At 40.0% G+C, this 19,696-nt stretch overlaps 2 protein-coding genes across 2 annotated transcripts; both read right to left on the reverse strand.

The window, feature by feature from the left end:
* Positions 1-725: 725 nt before the first annotated feature.
* LOC141800633 (sialic acid-binding Ig-like lectin 14) lies at positions 726-8,389 on the reverse strand. The gene is made up of 11 exons (XM_074683294.1): positions 8,347-8,389; positions 6,387-6,737; positions 3,423-3,722; positions 3,075-3,338; positions 2,720-3,001; positions 2,540-2,636; positions 2,417-2,458; positions 2,278-2,334; positions 1,015-1,195; positions 820-870; positions 726-731 (listed from the first exon to the last, which is right to left on the reverse strand). The coding sequence occupies exons 1-11, from the start codon at positions 8,387-8,389 to the stop codon at positions 726-728; spliced, it is 1,674 nt and encodes a 557-aa protein (XP_074539395.1).
* Positions 8,390-12,002: 3,613 nt separating this feature from the next.
* On the reverse strand, positions 12,003-19,316 carry LOC141801093 (myelin-associated glycoprotein-like). Its single transcript, XM_074683996.1, has 8 exons — positions 18,707-19,316; positions 18,144-18,503; positions 17,689-18,000; positions 16,499-16,762; positions 14,733-15,035; positions 14,412-14,490; positions 12,617-12,731; positions 12,003-12,538 (listed from the first exon to the last, which is right to left on the reverse strand). Exons 1-8 carry the CDS (start codon positions 18,750-18,752, stop codon positions 12,140-12,142), a joined length of 1,878 nt encoding a protein of 625 aa, XP_074540097.1. The 5' UTR covers positions 18,753-19,316; the 3' UTR covers positions 12,003-12,139.
* Between the last annotated feature and the right edge of the window lie 380 nt (positions 19,317-19,696).

Below are 19,696 nucleotides of genomic sequence, written 5' to 3' on the forward strand. Positions count from 1 at the left end.
ATATTTTTGGCATTTAGAAGAAATGACAGTGAACTGTGCTCAGTGTCTTCTGCTTTGCTACAGAAAGAAATAATCACTAAGCCTCCTCAGCCACCAGTACTCCACACATGGACGGCTCGAACGCTGGATGTAAACAAATAATATTAGACTAATTTCTAAGATTGGTGAGCAAAAACATTTAAAAAAAATTGTGAAACAGGTGAAAAAAACAATAATAACTCAAAAGTCAAAGCACAATCAGTAAAGTTTAACAGGCTCTTTTAGGAATTTTTAAGTTCAGGCACCTTAACTTTTTAAAAAGCACTCCATTAAAGTCGCTCATAATGCACAGCTATATTAAAATTAACTAAAACAATCTGCAATGAAAATATTTTTAATGTTAATGCATCAACTTACCTGTATCTGAGGGGTTTTGAAAATGTTCTCAAATGAAATAGATTATGAAGCTCCTCTCTGCCCTACTGCAGCTTTCCTCAAAGACAACCAGTTTATAACTTACAGTAAGATGACTTGATATAAAATGAAACAGGAACCACCAAGGCGTTACCCCCTGTTACCATCTTTACACTGAAATCAGTCTGCATGGCCACAGGAAATATGGTTGCAATGAACTAATAGTGACAAAACGTCACAGCGATTCCTAAGAAGAAATTCAAGTTGTTTTGAAAACTCCAGATGAGATGAAAAGATGTGTTAACCATGGCCTCTTTCACTACTAACCATGCTCAAGTCTGATAAACAGATAACAGTGCTTAAAACCACCAACTGTTAGCCACCAGTGTGCACTTTGAGATCTTAGGCAGGCTGTGATGATCTTACCATGTCATCTTGTACACACACAAGATAGTCCTCCATGTTGCAATGCACATCCTGTAAGAAGACAAAACAGAATATTAACATTAATAATTAATGAGACTAATCAGTGCTTATTGCACAAGTTTCCATGTGAATGTGAGGGAAGACTTCAGTGAGCTACAGTTTGTGTGTCAGTGTTTTCAATAATATTCTTCTCACTTTTTCCCCAGCCTCTGTTTCTCCCTCAACTTTAGAGGCTGTGTTGTTTATCTGACGCTGCAGAGCACAGGCCTGCCGAACTTCTTCCACAACATCATTGTCATAAACGCAGGAAAGTCTGTCTGCCTCGGGGTCACTCTCTGCTCTGCATGGGCTGGATTGTGTGTCATCAACTTGTGCTCTGATACAGAGGAAGATGGAGGATAAAGTGCAAGATAAAAGGACAGAAACTGTGTCTCAAGTGTGTCGAAGTCAGGCAACAAAGGCAGAGACTAATGGTACGGCCACACCGGATGCGAATTTGCGTCGATATTACATACAAAGTCAATGCAAAGACATGTTTGGACGCAGATTCGCCCTGGACGTGTTTGGCGTGGCACGTTTGGAGTGTCAGACGCCCCTATGCTCGAGTTGAAAATATTGAACTGTCGACGTGAATTTGCGCGAGGCTGTGCAGCGGCAGCCAATTAACGATGACATTCCCCCACAATGTCATTGATTTGATGACGTTGGGGGGAACCGCTTCCACCTGCTCCGACTCAAACCCTGCTGGAAGATGGAGGAGAAAATAATCTGTGCAGTGTGTCATCATCCAGAGTTATACGAAACAATGAGTGTACTCTATAGAGACCGGAAAAAAAGGAGCAGGTAAGTTCTGTAAATATTTGTCTCTAGCTGGATTTGCCTGCACGGGTCATCACTGAGTCCGACTGTGTTTCCCTCAGTGGAGTTTTGTCTTAAAAGTTGTAAGAGCCTGATAGAGAGGAAGAAGGAGCGGGGCAGGGGCATCCAGGAAAAAGATGGAAGTTCTCTGTGGTCCTCTCTTTCCTCAACCCCTTCATTATCCCAAGGCAGACCTCCGGGAACATGGGTCAGGGGGTCAAGGATCAGGTCGCAGGGAACAGCCCGGCAGGGCCAGTGGAGGTGGATTACCAGGGAGAGGCAGCGGGCCTTGATTGTGATCTCCAAGGATTCCACACTCTCCTGAAGTGTCTCTCCTGAAACCACAGCTCATGGTTTTTCAGATGCTCTTTTGGGCTTTCCGTCTTTAAAGGAGCAGTCTCTCTACTCTGCTAGCACTGTGTCTCGCGTTTGCCCCTCAGCTTGTCAAAATAGTCCAGCATCCAGCCTCGGGTGTTCATGTGGCGTTGTCACCATGTTTAGATTTGTGAATTCACATCCGGTGTGGCTGCGCCATAAGACTGATATCTAGGTGTTTCATTAATTATAAGTGGATGTCAACATCTCATTTGTTTCTTTTACCTTCGAGGGATGTTGTATGTTTGGTCTTCGGCTACAACCTCGAATGGACTTTGTGGCCTTTCAGAAAAAAAAATATTAATCTGACTTGAATTGAGGACATGTGCTTCAGTAACAAGTCCACTTTGCTGATTTTCCAAACCTTAAAAGAATCGCCGTATTGCACACAGAGCCTGGGCTTGATCTGTGAATGACACCGCAACAGGAACAAGATTAAATGCAACAGCTCGGCAATTCTGTATGAAAATGACTGAATTATACCAACCTGCGTCTACAATACTTTCTGTAAAGTACCACTGCACATCCAAACAACAAAGCGATGCCAAAAGCGAATAAAGCTACCAACCACTTGGGAAAAGAAGCTGCAAGAGGAAAGCATTTGATTTGGTAAATATGAAACACACACAAAACATGTTTTTGACCGAAGCTTGTTGGGCTAACTTACATGAATTTGGTAAGCTGTATAAATAAAGTTGTTTGCTTTGTTTGCCCAGGAAGTTGGTAGCTGTGCAGGTGACATTAGCCTGGCCTTGAGCTCGGCCACTTAATTCCCCAGAAACAACGTGCTTATAAGATCTGGAAACAAAGCTGAGAGAGGATGGGAGGGAGTCATTCCCATCAATGGACCAGTGTATTGAGGCATTAGGAAAAGCCTCAGCCTGGCAGACACACTTCAGAAAGTCTCCTCTCAGGTGGCAGGAGGACTCAGGTCGGATAGTTGGGGCATCTGCATGTGAGGAAAAAATGGCTGTCTTAAACTGGGGATAAGCTTCGAGAAAACAGAGTTCAACTTTTCTTACACTGAACGTCCAGATCCAACCAGTCAGACTGTTTCGCTCCAATGTCATTGTAGGCGACACAGGAGACTGAGGTTTTTTGAGTAATGTTTTCAAAGAGCAGCTCTCCATCTGTTGTATTTATGACGGTATTCTGACCCATCCGTCTGTTGAACCACGAGTATGTGTGTGGTGGTGGGTTAGAGTTTGCAGAACACTCCATGATGACGTTGTCCCCGTCTATCACAGACTCCTTTTTCAGGGTCAGGGTCACAGTCACAGGTTTATCTGGACAAAGAAGGACAAAGCTTACTATTAGAAAAGTAACTTTTGTTATCTCCAGTAATGTGATCAAGTCAACTGTATCCTTACATAAAATGTTGAGTGTTACTTGTCGACTGTCTAAAGTAAGTTCGCTGAACGCTGCAGAACAACTCATTGGGCTGTTGTGCATTTCATGTGTTGCCTGCCCCTGTAGTATCGCTGTGTACATCCAAAGCGAATGTACTTCCTGGTTAATGGTTGTTAAAGTAGAGTTTTCCAGAAGGTGGCTCCTTGTCCAAGTGAGGGAAGGAGGTGATGACAGGCAGGAGTGGATGATACTGCAGTTAGCCCAGAAAACTTCCCCCTCTACTATTTGCTCCTGAATGGAGATAATTGGAGATTTTCTTTCTGAAAGCCACAAGAGAGTGGTTATAAAAAAATATTAATATAGAAGAAAATGAAGAAATTGCAAAGTATCTCCCAACTTGCACTGATCCAACATTAGAATCTGTTCAGTGTTCAGTTATATACAACAACGCCACAAAGTTTACGTTGAATACAAACCAGGACTTGATTTCTTGTTGTTGAGAGATTTATTTGGTGACCACTAAATAGTGTAGATAGCTGACATAGCCATCAATAATTTTTCTGTACTGTGATGCAAGCAACCCAACATTTGAGTCCCACATCTACCCTTGCCAATCTTACAAATAGATAGAGGAGACAGGAAGTATTTGGCCAAGAAAGACCAGGCACTTTGGTGAACACATGCATGACTGGACACAAAAAGGCCGTTTACATGACCTTGGTTTTAGGATGAAATGCCAAAGTATTGTTGTGTTTTGGCCTCTTGTTTACACGGAAATGTAATTTTAGCCGAACTAAAACAAAATCTTTTTTAAAAACAGCCTGCAGAGTGGAGTTTTTCTGAAATGCCGCAGAGACTGTTGCCTTATTAACATCAAGCCGGAAGTTTTAGGGCCTGTTTACACGACAACATTTTTTGGGTGAAACGCAAAAGTTTTATTACATTTTAGCCTTAGGATTAACACGGAAATGGCGTTTCAGCTGACCTAAAACGCAAACTTTTGAAAACGGCCTCCAGAGTTTCTGAAACGCTGTCGACACCGTTGCCGAGTACACAGTAAGCAGGCGTTTTTAGTGGAAACAATGATGTCACCCTCCACTTTGCGCGAGCGCGTACAGCAGTCCAACAGTACTGTTGTTACTATCATCACGGACTACCGTGTTGTGCTTGTGCTGCTGAATCTGCTGACTGTCTTTCAACAAAATGAGCATCTGTTGCTCCACTTTTGAACATAGTATTCACCAATAATAATAATAATAATAATAATAATTTTATTTATATAGCACCTTTCAAGAACAGCAAAGTCACAAAGTACTTCACAAAACAAATAAAAACAATACAAGCCATTTTTAAAAGTACAATAAAAGAAAACACAGCACACAAGACATATTAAGCAAAGGCCAGACCAAACAAATAGGTCTTCAGTTGTTTTTTAAAAGAATCAACAGTTTCAGCCAATCTTAAACCCAAGGGGAGCGAGTTCCACAGAGTTGGAGCCATGACACTAAAAGCACAGTCACCTTTAGTTTTTAATCTGGAGTGTGGAACAACCAACAGGTTTTGCTCAGTGGACCGAAGAAGCCTATCTGGAGTGTAGTGTTTTAAAAGTTCTGAGATGTATGCTGGAGCCTAACCATGGAGGGCTTTTAAAGTGAGCAAAAGTATCTTAAAATGTATTCTGAAATACGTCAGATGATCGGCCCAACTGTACTCTGGTGGAGATCTCCCAAAAGCGGCTTCTGGACAAGAAAGGTATAGCCTGGACTATAGGCCTGGCATGCTTACTACAGTGTTTTCAGTCCCTCAGCTTTTCCATGTAAATGCAGATTTTTTTCACTGCATTTTAGCGTTTTCAGATGAAACATTGTCGTGTAAACGGGGCCTTAGTGGAAACGCTAATGTCATGCTTGAGTTTACATGAGTCTACCAAAAGCCATTTCCAGACAAGACAGTTAAAGCACCAACTACAGGCCTGGCATGCTTACTATTGCGTTTTGTTTCCCTCAGCATTTCCTTGTGAATGTAGGTTTTTTTCACTTCTTTTTTTGCGTGTTAGGCTGAACCGTGCTGTGTCGTGTAAATGGGGCCAAAGTCAGCTTTTGTTGATGTTGATCTTTGTACCTTTTTATGTTTCCAAACTGTCAATTTAGCAGCCTTTTAAGCAGCTTTAAGAATTCAAGAAATAAGTATGAGATGAATTAAAGCCTCAATAAATGAAATTTTTTCAACTTATCAAATTTATCTAATAAAAAGATTATGCAGTTTGGCCCTGAGAAACAGAATATCAGAGAATGGCAACACACATACACACACACACAAATAAAATAAAATAAAATAAAATAAAATAAAATAAAATAAAATAGAAACATTTATCAAATTAAATTCAATTAGATTAATTAAATTAAATAAATAGATTAAAAAAAAAACAAAAAAAAAAAACATTAAAAGTAAGCCAAAATTGAACAGCAGTTGGCGATGCTAGAGACAGAATTATTTTCTTTTTAAAGTATTTTCACAAGGATTTAATTAAAATCAAAAGTTCATATTAGGGACATAAGATTTCAAAAATAGTCATTTCAAAGAGACTGCTAAATATGTAGCTCTGGCATGTTGTGAAATGAATGGTGTCACTTAGCATTACCAGGCATTATCGCCACCCACACCTCTGGAGTGTGAATAGATTGCGCTGGGCTATGAAAATCCCTTTTAGATTAAAAGCACAGGAATTTTATCCAGATTATTTCTCTCAGGCAAAGTTCACAGCCCTCTGAAAATGAGTCTGTGACCTACCAGTTGAGAAACACAGTTTTAGATAAATGTTTATGACAGTGCAGTAATGACAGTAATAAGAGCACCATAAGGCTGCCATACTTGTGATTCATTCGTCAAAAGACAAAAGGAATGGACAGGGTCGTCGCTCACTCAGGCCTTGAATAAAATGTACTGCATACTTAGAACTTGCATAAAAATGTAGATATACTTACCAACATAGATTGTGATTATTTGATCATGAAATTTCCGAGGTGCTATCATGTCTGCATCGAGCCAAGCATACACTTTAAGGTTGTTGTCTTCTCTCCTGGTATTTTTAATCAAGAGGGTGCAGTTACCCTCAGCAGCTGCACCTGGTACAAAGGTGCGTCCTCTGTACTGCTTTTCTACTGAAGGGAGTAATCTGTCGAACACCTTGGGATAGTATAACTTGCTGTATTGATACCAGGTGACCCAAACATAAGGTTGTGTCTGACATGGCACAACAACACAGCTCCCCTCCACTGCAGTTACTGTTTTTGGGACGGTGATGTCCCAACTTCTCGCCTGGAGCACAGAGAAGCCTCAAAGAAGAGGAGGAAAAGGGGAATTGATTAGTATAGTTATAGATAACAGAGCAGTAAGTAGGTCACCTGCTGAAAGATTACAAAATATTGAGAGAGAATTCTAAATATAAATTGTTTTTTTTTGTTTTGTTTTGGCATCTTTAAATCTTGTCTCATGATCAAAAAGAGGAAATTTGTGGGTTACACTGCCCGATATGCACGGCATAATTCTGCTTCAGGAGGGTAATGAAGAAGTAACTATACCAAAGAACTGGGATTGCTGCAACAGTTGGAGTCATTACATAAGACAAATTCATTGAAAATTCCTTTAAATGCAGTAACATAGTGAAAGGCAAACTGAAACCTAACTGAAGCAGAAAGTGACGAATGAAACTTGGTTTTATTGAGAATCTGGTTCCACATGTGTTTTTTTTTTAAAAAAAACAAAAACAATAATTGTTGATTTGAAGTCTCATGTATTTCATTATGTTATGTTTCTTTAGTTGATCCTTGTCTGTTAAATCAAATTCACATACCTGTAAACTACACAGCAACAAAAGAAGTTGATGGTCAATTGCTCACACAATAACTGTTGAGCATGTTAACACTGTCTTTAGGTTAAACCAACTGAGGAAACATTGACTCTACAGCAGACATACTGTCATGTTCAGAACAACAAAACCCTATATTGTACAAGTTTAGAAATGGAATATTTTAAGTATACTTTAAGATCATATTTCAAGACAAGTAACTCATTTTATGGATGATCTATTAAATACTTTTTGTCCTTTAAGTGCTTTTGTGGTAAAAAAATAAAATAAATAAATGGTTAAGAATGGTAGAAATGTCATATAAAATACAATGACACCAACAGAAATGCAAACTACATGTATAAGCAAACATCTAACATGTTTTAACGAGATTAAAGCATCTTTTTTATTTGGACATCATACCAACCCATATTTATCACTGTCCCAGTCATTGATAAACTTTGTAGCAAGCCCCTTAAAAAGCAATCTGTGTCAAAGTCAGCAGGGTAGCTAGGTTAACACTAGCTGTGATAACAATGACATAATTCATTTAAAAAAAATAATAATTAAAAAGAAGAAAGAAATAGAAAAGTAGGTTTGAAAGAGAAACCTGGATAGTATTTGTTTTGTGTGGATATAGCGCATTGACATGAGTCAAAAAAAGATTTCTATGTTTCATGTTAATTATATAAATATCCATAAAATTATCAATCTCTGTATCTACTAAATGTTACTGAGTTTTGTTACATGAAGATCAAACTTGTCAGATGTTGGTGTTAAGTTTCAGTTTTCCATGTTCTCCACCTTTTTTTCCTGCATAAATCTCTTTTTGAGGGTTTTTCTGAAGAGCTGTCTGGTCACTGTGATAATTTAGATTGTGGCATTAATGATACACATAAATTTTGCCTGAAAAAAGCATGCCTGTCCTCTCTTTTGTCATCATGGATAAGTGTGTTAAAATCTTGAAAAATATCCCGATAAAGTAAATTTAGAAGTGATAAAACTGTACAATTAATCTGCAATGATAGCTCATCTTCAAGTGTAAAATGACCCTGAGTATTAGAACAACAGACATAAAAGATAAAGCTCAGTGTTACCTGTTGACAAGGTCAGAAGCCTTAGCAGACTGATAGCTTCCATGGTGAAATAGTCACCTTTCAGAGAGTCACTGTTGACCTTTGAAAGTAAGGAAACACAGCAGTTATTTTAAGGTTAGATAAAGATGTTTATATTGAGCAAGCTTTGTAAAATGTCATTATTTTTGTGTTTTGGAGATGATACAAAGTTATACATTTCTGTCACCAAAGGCTTTTTAGATCCTTAAACACTGGGTTCACTGTGAAAAGTGAATTTGCACATTTGTTGTTCTAACATATTGTTTCAAGTTAAACATTACTGAAGTTTTTGTTATAACCCATAAATACACTAACCGGCCACTATTAGGTACACCTTGCTAGTACCGGGTTGGGCCCCCTTTTGCCTTCAGAACAGCCTTAATCCTTGGTAGCATAGATTCAACAAGGTCCTGGAAACATTCCTCAGAGAGTTTGGTCCATATTGACATGATAGCATCACACAGTTACTACAGATTTGTCGGCTGAACATCCATGATGAGAATCTCCCGTTCCACCACATCCCAAAGGTGCTCTATTGGACTGAGATCTGGTGACTGTGGAGGCCATTTGAGTGCAGTGAACCCATTGTCATGTTCAAGAAACCAGTCTGAGATAATTTCAGCTTTATGACATGGAGCGTTATCCTGCTGGAAGTTGCCATCAGAAGATGGGTACACTGTGCTCATGAAGGGATGGACATGGTCAGCAACAATACTCAGGTAGGCTGTGGACTTTAAACAATGCTCAGTTGGTACTAAGGGACCCAAAGTGAGCCAAGAAAATATCCCCCACACCATTACACCATTACACCACCAGCAGCCTGAACCGTTGATACAAGGCAGGATGGATCCATGCTTTCATGTTATTGACGCCATATTCTGACCCTATCATCCGAATGTGGAGCATAAATCCAGACCCATCAGACCAGGCAACGTTTTCCCAATCTTCTATTGTCCAGTTTTGGTGTTGCTGTGTGAATTGTAGCCTCAGTTTCCTGTTCTTAGCTGCCAGGAGGGTCACCCGGTGTGGTCTTCTGCTGTTGTAGCCCATCTGCCTCAAGGTTGGACGTGTTGTGTGTTCAGAGATGCTCTTCTGCAGACCTCGGTTGTAACCAGTGGTTATTTGAGTTACTGTTGCCTTTCTATCAGCTCCAACCAGTCTGTCCATTCTCCTCTGACCTCTGGCACCAACAAGGCATTTTGGCCCACAGAACTGCTGCTCACTGGATATTTTCTCTTTTTGGGACCATTCTCTGTAAACCCTAGAGATTGTTGTGCACGAAAATCCCAGTAGATCAGCAGTTTCTGAAATACTCAGACCAGCCCGTCTAGCACCAACAACCATGCCATGTTCAAAGTCACTTAAATCACCTTTCTTCCCCATTCTGACGTTGGTTTGAACTGCAGCAGATCGTCTTGACCATGTCTACATGCCTAAATGCATCGAGTTGCTGCCTTGTGATTGGCTGATTAAAAATTTGCGTTAACAAACAGTTGGACAGGTGTGCCTAATAAAGTGGCCGGCGAGTGTTCAAGACCCTGCTGTACATTGATATGTTACACTGCGGGGAGCACAGGCTGTCTGCAAGGACTGGCTCTCTGTGCTCCACATGGCACTGACGGACTGTGCTCCACCAGAGATCTTGTTCCCATTTACCCAATGATTTTTACAGTGCATTTAGTGTTTATGCTAATAAACAGATGACATTTGTTGGTGCATTAGGTTTATGACAGAAAAGACAGCAGTTAATTGCCATGAAGCATAAACAGCTGGTCCGTGCCATTTAGAACACAGACATGTCAAAGTACAGCAGGGTCTTCTATCCCTCCTCTCTTAGGGTTACAAAATGCCATCTCAACAAAAATTAATTTGCTGTAAAAACTTGATGAATTAAGTTTAGTAAATATCTTAATCCTTTCTATCATAGTAATATAAGTAAAAAAAAAACATTCAGGAATCTCATTGTCCCTGAGTTCATAAATATTTTTGAGTGATAAGGACACGAGAGCTTACCTCGCCCGACGAGCTGCTGCTTGAATGTGTCCGTGCTAGCCCACTGATCTGTCACAGTCTTCAAGTCCACCACTTAACCACCACCTAATCCCCCTGACCCCCTTCTGTGTTTTATTCAGTCTCATACAGGAAACTTGGTGAGCTCATTGGAAGCATTCAGCTTGAACTGCTGAGAAAATGTAAGAGAGGCGCTCTCTTACCTATTCTAAAACCGGGCTTAACACAAACACACCGTCACTTGTGGTAAACTATTCGAAGCACAGCGACAGATGCAACATGTATTAAAATATATAACATATAAATAATAAGATAGTGGTCTTTCTCATGATGGCTCAAGTGAATACTCCCACGCAGGCCAAAGTGAAAAGGAAAATTTAATTACAGAAAAAACAAGCTTTTTGGCTGATTATACATATGAAACTTGAATGCCTATTGATTGATGCGCTGAAAACAGTAAATCTGTAAATGCAAGTTTCTCGTTTTATTTAGGAGCAGGATTTTGCCTTTATGTGACAGCTAAAAGATTTTAACCATTTATTGCCAAATAGAATTCAAGTTTAAGTTGCCGTTATAAGCTCTGCTATTCGGAGCACTCTCTGGGTTAACCAGGCAGCATGCTTAGTATATGTGTAGCAGGGATTAGTAAGAGCGAAGACGTGTGTAAATATACAGCCTCACGTTAGAAAAAGCTGTGACTGGTTGAGTGGGGTTGGAAACAGTGAAGCAAACATCAGCGACTGGAACCTCTAAAAGATTGTGGTTTTGATATAATCCAGTAAGAAAGTGTCAAATCTGAGCATTTTTGTCAGTATTACTGTAATCTACTAAAAAAAAAATACCTAAAACTATAAATGAAACAACTTCACTTCTTTTAAGCTGGATGCAGCTGGTTTTATTTTAGAGTCAGGATTACAGGCAATATAACCCCAAAAAAGAAGAAGCAAACTAAACTGACCCAAAAAGAAATACAGACCAGACAGGGCAGCAAACAATGACTCATCCTCTGTCTCAATAGAAAGACCGTATTTAACTTAAAAGCCAAGTTCTGTTACCTGTCACGTGACTTCTTTCCCCTTTGTGGTAACTAAAAAGACATTAATTGACCCCGATAAATTATTTAAAGATACACTACAGCATTAAATGAAGCAGTTTCACCATACAGGTAACCTAATATGATGCTTGCCACAGTATAAAGCACATTTCAAAACATCTTCTTCCTGTTTTTGCTCCTGTCTGAAAGTAGAATGCACCATAACCCTCTGTAGTAGATAAGAAAGCAAATGCTGACACAACTCAGAGTAAGTGTTGCTGCACCCTGAGTCATCATTATCATGAATGTTTTTGTGTTGAACGGCAGGGGTTTTTAGAGAAGAGAGATATAGAAACATTTGATATGACTTTAAAATGGATGCAATAGAATATAAATGCTAATACTAATGATAATGACACATGAATGTATCATGAAAGATCTCAAAGGGCAACGCAAAGGTCAGGCTAACTAGCTTTGAACTGAGGAGACTCAAGGCTATCTTTCAGCCATCATATCATTCAAAGTGATTATTTTGAGAATAGAACAATCAGTGTTGATTTTCATCTGTTTTATAACTCGTGAAAAACTCCTCACTTCACCAAATTTTATAAATCCTCAGGTGTGAATATTGTACAGTAAAACCATCTTGCAAAATGGATTTCCAGTCCCATATGAGGAAGCACAGTGTTCCAACTTGTCTTTATTTCCAGGGTTGGACACAGCAATATTTTGTTAATCTACAACGTCACTTTTTTCTTTGAATTTCACCTGGGCATATTCACATTCAGTGTTCCCCTTTACATTTGTAGGCTCCACTTCATACAGATTCTCCATCTCCACTGCCTTGTTCATAAAACCTCTGCTCAGTCGTCCCTCAGTGTGATCCTCCTGCTCTGTGTTGTCTCCCTCTACCTCTTTCCCTTCTTTGTTCTTGCTCCTCCAGGTCACATTGGAGTAAATAACCTCTTTACTCTCCCCGTTAGCTTCCCCTGAAATGTTTTTCTCCCCTTCAGCGCTGTTGGAGTCCGAGTGTGGCATGTCAGGGCTTTTTGGCTCAGAGGATGTTGCAGGTTTGTTGACATCAGGCTCCCTTAGCTCAATGGTGTTGACGTATATGTCCTCATCTTTTGGCTTGTCTAACTACAATACAGGAGAAGAAACAGGTGGTAAGGTTAATATGCTTGAGCATAAAGCAGAAAAATACCTGACTTCAGGATGAAATACCTCATTTCCTTCCCCACTTTGTAGAAGTTGGCTCACACCAGCGGTGCTGCCGTTAACTGAGCACTGACTCTTCAGCAGGTTGTGGTTAGACTTCAGAGCCCTGAAAAAAGCAGCACAGTATAAACAATGTGTATTTTACCTTATTTTTGTTTTTTCTTTGTTCATTTGAAAAATCATCAAGACAGCTGACTGGAAGTCCTCAAAGGTGCTGGACTGAACATGCAGCCGGTGTGAGTTGACAATTGAAAGAGCACCAGTGGCGGCTGCTGGTCAGTCAAGAAGGGGAAGCTCATTTTTTCCGGCCTACATCATAAATTTGTTTATTCATTTAAACGCAAATTCTACCCTCCATTCCTGTTCAAGAAAATTATCTGTGACCCTGTCGTACCAACCAGGTGTTTTTTCCAGGGATTTTACCAGTGTTCTCTTAACGGCTAGCAGAGCTAGACTGCTTAAATGGCCTGGGCTCATTGTGTTGCGGGTGTCAGACTTGAGCTGCTTTAAACAGGAGAAGCTTCTCTCTACAGAAGATGCTCCGGTGGAGGGTTATACTTTAAGATCGCTGACTGGCTCACTTTACTGTCAATCAAACCGGGATTCAGCTTCAGACAGATCATCCAATCATCATGCAGAAGCCCAGCGTCCAGGCCAGCCCACTGCCCCATAGACCCTCAGGGACGCTCAGCGTCCTATGGGCAGGACAAAGCCCAGCGTTTATCCAATGACCGTCCAGTTTCCACAGTGGAACAACCCATTCTATGCTTCCCCGCTGAAGTCAGAAGACACTCAGCGTCCAACTTTGTTTAAGCGCTGAGACGCTGCGGAGATGAATGGGAAGGAGGTGGAGCCAGTTACCTGTGATAGGTAGCTGATTCTGAACAAAAGATGAAGGAATCCTAGCGCACATTTTGTCAATGAAATGTACACACAGCAGTACATATCACCACTTTTTTTGGGGACATTTTGGGAAAAGCTGAGCTTCCCTTGCAGTCTTAGAGCAATCGCCAATGAAGAGCACGAAGCAGAGCTGGATCAGAGACACATCTGGTGCATTCCCGGGGTAAATGAGTAAAAAAAAGCTGCATGGTGGTGCAGTGGGTTGCCTCACAGCATGAATGTTCCTGGTTTTTGCGTTCTCTCTGTACATGTGTAGGTTCTCCCTCTGAAGGATCTCACGAGGTGACACCCCTACTAAGCTTTTTTTTTAATCACAGATGAAGTTAATAATCTACTTACTTTTACAACTTTACTGTGTCTGTTTGGATAAGTAACCTCTCTTAACTTCCGTTGTGGCTGTACTTCCGTTTTGTTGTGGCCTTTGCATTCTTGTGTTTTGCTCTTGCATTTGTGTTGTGGCTGTTGCAAATCATCTGACACCCACCATCCACCATACTCTGGGCTCTTTGGCCTTTTTTCCCACGGTCCAAAAACATGCTCATCAGCTTGACTGATAACTCTGCATTGTCCACAGCTGAGTGTGTGCATGAATTTCTCTTTTAGTGAGCCCTGTGATAGACTGGTGACCTGTTTGGGGTGTAACCTGCCTCTAACTCAAAGACAGATGGGAAACACTCCAGAGCCACCCCACAACCCCAAAAGCTTAAGTGGAACCACAAAAATGTGATAAACAAAAGTTTAGCAGAGATATTCCACCATATGCAGATGTTAAGTTCATATTGTAATATGTCATTCATTTTTTTCACAAAAATTCACCTGCTGATGGTTGTTAGTTAGGACAAAACTGTAACGTGTTGTGTTCTGTTCTGTACCATGACCTTACCTGATAAGAAAGAGGAGAGCACACACCAGCACCAGCAGTGCAACAACTGTGGCGATCAAAATTGGTACGACTACAGAGTCTGAAACATACAAGGATGACATGGAGTTATGACTAAATCTGTTACTCTGAGGAGAAATGACTGTTCAGGTCAACGTGCGGACATCCTGTATAAAGAGTTTATCAAATGATTACATCAGGTCATAGTAAAACCCTACAAAGAGATTCTATTTTAATAATGACTCAGCAACACCACTCTCCTGATAAAGTTATAAAGTCAAAAAGTACAGTGTATGTTATGATTCTTGTCAGACAAACCTTGACTTCCTCCTGATGTTTGAGGTTCAAGGAAGAAATAAAACCGCTGAGCAGCAGATCCCAGAGAGTTTGAGCTGTGGCAAAGCAAGGTGAACTCATCCTTCCATTGTGCTTGACTCACAGAGATGAAGCCAACAACTGAGCCCTCTGTAGACTGGTATCTGACTGCAAAACTGTCTGAGTTGTTGGCAGGTGATCCATCCATAAACCAACGTAAAGTGGGGGCAGGATTCCCGGAAGTGTTACAAGAACAGTTGAGCTGGTCCATAGTTTTTGTGCAATCAGAAGAGGGCATTATTTGAGGAGGATCTGGAATGAAAGTAGCAAAGATTGACAACAAAGTCAAATTCAGTCATATTTCATCAAGTTGAAAAATTTGTACATCACATAGTCTTCTGAAAAAGAAACTCATGAAAACTGTAGGTTTAGGAATAAATGTATGGAGCTAAATTCCTGCCAAAACTTCACAAACTAAGAGAATGTGTTTTACAAAAAGAAAAAAAAAATCCTATTCCTAATCCTTAAAATGTGTGCAGTGCATAAAAATCCAGTCTCTTCACTTGGAGTTAAAAAACACACTTCTTTACAAGAACAAAAAAAAACAAAACAAAACCAAAAAAAACAGATACTTCTAAATATTTTGTTTGAGTGCACGTTGTTTCTTTCTACTAGTACAAAAAATTGCCACGTGACTTTTGGCACAATTTTTTGTGGGTGGTGAAGCTGAAGAATTTCATGGGTGGTTAACTTCCTAACCAGCAGGTGGCGCTGTCATCAGTACACCAGCACTGGTAATCTACTGCCTGAGCTGACCTCAAATCCAGCACATCCAGAAAGAACAGATCCTGGTGTTTTGAAAAGCAACCTGAAGATAGCTTAAGTGAACAACAAAAAGAGCAATCAACAGGTAAGTTCAAGATTTTCTCTTGTTAAAAGCTAGAGTTTTTGTAACTCCATGATATATTTTGTGGAAAAAATGGATGACCATTTTTTATTTACACCACTAAGCCTATCAAACCCAAAGTGGGTCAGCTAATGATAGCTAACATTCCCTAGCTAGCATGAGTGAACAGTCACTTAACCAGATCTTTAAGTTGGGAGAGATTCTCCAGTTAGTCAACTCTGCTATGGTGAGACTTTTGACATTGTCTCTGTGATGTCACCTGTTCTTTTCAGATATGAGGTTTTGAAGCCTATTGTCGGCAGATGCCATGTTGAAAATGCTGGACTCAGCCGGGCTTTGATTTAGTCCAGATGAGGCAAGGAGGCAGGTCTTCAGACTCTTTAGGGACAACCATAAAGTGCCACCCCCTGTCACTTAAGCCATTCATGTCACTACAAGGGCAAAACTTGTAAGTTATAGAACCAACACAGGGTGGTGTTTTGAACTAGGCTGTAAAAATGTTGTTTTGCTGTGAAGCCCTTCTTTACACCTGAGTGGGTATGTAGCCTCTGGTGCTTCTGCAGTCAGCCTCAAGCAGGAACTTGATGACCGGACATTTTTAACACTTCATCCTAGGAATCATATCTTAAGCCCAGAGGCAGCTTGGTTCCTGTGCATGTGGTGCATAGACTGTGTGATGCCCAGCTCATGGTAACAACACAAAGAAGTGACTGGGTGTGCCTTTAACCCCACAACCCCTGACCCCTGGCCTGTCATAATATTTAAATCTACATTATAAAGGTATGTACCTCTTCTTTTCATGAAAAATTATGAACAACATTAAGCTTACTCTCCCAGCATTTCTCGAAGCGTTTAAAATTATACATACACTGAACGTCTATCTGTGTGTGGTTTGACCGTCCAGCTCCAAGTTCATTCTCAGCCTTGCAGAAAACTGGATCACTGTCTTTGAGAGCTTTGAATATTAAGGTCTGTCCAGTCCCAATAACAACCTCCAGGCCTCCGTCAGCTCTGTACCAGGTGTAGTTCCTCACAGTTGGGTTGCCGTCACTACTGCATGTCAGATTCACATTTGTGTCTTCCTGAACTGGACCAGAGGGACTCGCTGACACTGTAGTGACTTTGGGTGCATCTGAAAAGTTGAGAATCGTTTTTTTTTTTTCTCATTATATTTTATATCTTTCTTATCAGATCTGGAGTTAAATACCTTCCATCATGGTTGTACTTAGAGTTCTAACTTTATGCTAGGTGAAGCCCACCAACTCCATTTGGTTTGTTTGGTACAAGATAAGACTTCACACAAAATCAGTCGAGAGGTGAGCGAATGAATAAGGGCTTCTGAAAGATTGTCATCTCCTTGGCAACAAACAAACAAAACATTGATAAAACTGATACTTGATACTATTCCCAGTGCACTGAAGGTTTCTAGAAGTACTGTTTGTTAACTAAAAAAAATCTGAAGAATTACATCCACATGTTTTTAACAATAAAATGTATTAATCACTGTGATTATTTGCTGTGGAACAAAAAGTATTCTTTGCTGATTTTGTTTTATTGCAATATTGAGAACATTGTTCAATCTCGTTAATGATCGAAGTGTTTCATGTTTACACCGTCAATGATTTTCTATCATTAACTATGTTTTAGGGCGGGGTCACACTGGCAGCCCATACCCTGCTTAAGCATGCTTCTACACTAAAGTCCAGTTCCTGCTTGAGCACGGTTCACTTCTCTGCTTTTGCATGCTTCAGGGAGTTGTGCTTTAGAATGGTACACTTCATGCGTGAGCACAAGCACACAGACACGAGGTAAAATCCATTTCCAATGATCACTGTGACCACTCCTCTTCACAATCAGTTTAAACAATAGTGGGGGGTGTTAGAGGGTGTCGATGGTACGGCATGGTGTCTACTCTCTTAACGGGAGCTTAAATTGTGAAAAAAAAAAAAACTTCTTTTGTTGACTGAATACTTCATAAAGGACTACTTGTAGTTTTAGTTGTAGAAATATACTCTAATATTCATGTCACAAGTTTCCACTCAGGACAAATGTACTCACATGTGATCTCAGCCGTTAAACTGCTGCTGACAGATGACTCAGTGCTGCCATCTTGTTTTCTGTAGACAGCAGTGCAGGAGATTTCCAATCTGTTATGGAGGTGTGATGCAGTGAAGTTAACCACAGACGTCTGGACTTTGGTTTTGTCCCGATTCTCCTGCAGAGTCTCCTGACTTTGACCCAGGCCGGGGGTCCATGTCAGAGTAGGAGGCAGAGACAGACAGGGAGCTGGAGCAGAGCAGGTCAGGCTCACTGAGGTTCCCTCTGTCACCTCCAGTGTGGACGGAGTCAGAGTGGGTCTCTGTGGATCATCTGGTGGGAAGGTACATGAACTATAAAAGCAGTCATTCCTTCTGTTATCATCATTCATTTTCTTATTTTAAACAATCAGTGAAAAACAAGGTGACAGAGCAGCTTCAAGACTGAAGAGTGACTTAAAGGAGTGAGAAACCTACCTTTGACAGAAATCTGTACGTGTTGATTATCATAAGTATATTTCAGGCCATTGTCACAGTGCACCCTGAAGAAGTAGTCATCGTTGTGTTCAGGTCTCATGTTATTCAGGGTTGTGGTGCAGTTTTTTGACAATAAGTCACCGTTCAGTTTTCCTTTTATGGTACTCCCCTGTGCATTACTGCTATCAAAAGCTAAAGGCCCTTTAGCAAATCCTTTATGCCAACGTGCTCTGCATGTTTCATCGAGGTTTGACTCATGATTGTCTTCTACATCAAATGAGCAGGGGATCGTCACACAGGATCCCCTTAGAACGTCTATAGTCTGTGGAAGAGAGACCAGAAACTGTCCCCCCAGAGCCTCTGAAACACAGAACAATAACAAACATATCTCTTAAGAAAAAGCACATATTTTTAACATTTTTTTCTTGATTTAAAATCTAAACACAATGCTTTTAATAATTAAATAAAAGAAAATTAACATTTCAATTGTTTGTTAGAATAAAAGGGCAAATTCCACATTTTTGACTAAATGATGTAGAGACCAGTGTGAGTGAATGTCTCACCCTTCAGCAGACAGGCAGTGAGAAGGCGGACCAGAGCTGTCACCATCTTTGGGTTTCAGAGGAGTCATTAATGTCTGGAGAGTGCACATGTAAAGATTTATCTCAAAACACAAATTAAGAGAGTACTTTTATTTTAAGGCAGTTCTAGTATTATTTTAATTCAATAATGGCAGGAAGTTGCAGATCAACATGGAAAAACTATCCTGCAAAACAAGATTGGACTTCAGGGGATCATCTGTTTGTCAAACTGTCTTAAAAATATGTCAGCTCATTGGTAGTGTCTTGTTTCTTCCTGTTTTAATTTTTTCTGAAGTTTCCTTTCACTGCAGCTTAGCTTTTTTTGTTAAAGATGTAGAAGATAAACCGATAAATAAAACAGGAAACTATGCTGCCCGCTAAGGGCAAATGTTACAAATACTTGCAATCTTTAGCATGTCAGTTTTTAATTCGTCAACAAACTTATAAACTGTTTTAAGCAGCTGTTTTAAAACAGAAAGCGAGCACAACCAAATTAAAACTTTTAACCATCAAAAACCAAAGAAGGCATTTTCTGTTTTTAAAGTGTCCTTTTTAATTTCACCGATAAAGAAGTGATTACCTGGAAATAAATTATAAAACAGTCACACATTTTTATAGTTTTGTGTCCCATCAAACATGTTAAAGTGATGTGTTTCATATAAAGTTATATCTTACCTTTTCATCCAGTCCTTCAAGCTGAGAGGCAAAAGATGTTTAGAGAAGTAGATATTAGTTCCTCACAATTTGTGCTTTCCAAACAGCGTGAAGCATTTGACTTGAAAATGAGGAAGTCAAGTACACTGCTGTTACCAATGGATGTACAGAGTTTGTTTTGCGTTCATTTTTTATTTTATTACATCTCTTAAATTTGAAATGCTTTCTATACTGTGCTCTTATCGACCTTTAGGGATTTTCTGGAAACATGTTGCAAAATTCAGGGTTGAATCACACTTTAATATCTGAAGTATACCT

This window comes from Halichoeres trimaculatus, unplaced genomic scaffold, assembly GCF_033239565.1.
Source record: "Halichoeres trimaculatus isolate MK-OKI-2021-1 unplaced genomic scaffold, fHalTri1.1 fHalTri1_scaffold_12, whole genome shotgun sequence".
Lineage (NCBI taxonomy): Eukaryota > Metazoa > Chordata > Actinopteri > Labriformes > Labridae > Halichoeres > Halichoeres trimaculatus.

Bases quoted from the DNA above. Each gene is read 5' to 3' on its own strand.
- LOC141800633 (XM_074683294.1), bottom strand. From the start codon at position 8,389: ATGGAAGCTATCAGTCTGCTAAGGCTTCTGACCTTGTCAACAG. The intron at 3,002-3,074 runs GTAAGAAAAGTT...CCTCACATGCAG, and splicing joins GTTGGATCTGGACGTTCAGT to ATGCCCCAACTATCCGACCT. The intron at 2,637-2,719 runs GTAAGTTAGCCC...TTCCTCTTGCAG, and splicing joins ATACAGCTTACCAAATTCAT to CTTCTTTTCCCAAGTGGTTG.
- LOC141801093 (XM_074683996.1), bottom strand. From the start codon at position 18,752: ATGGTGACAGCTCTGGTCCGCCTTCTCACTGCCTGTCTGCTGAAGG. The intron at 15,036-16,498 runs GTATGTATAATT...CTTTCATTCCAG, and splicing joins CACACAGATAGACGTTCAGT to ATCCTCCTCAAATAATGCCC. The intron at 14,491-14,732 runs GTCAAGGTTTGT...TGTATGTTTCAG, and splicing joins ACCTCAAACATCAGGAGGAA to ACTCTGTAGTCGTACCAATT.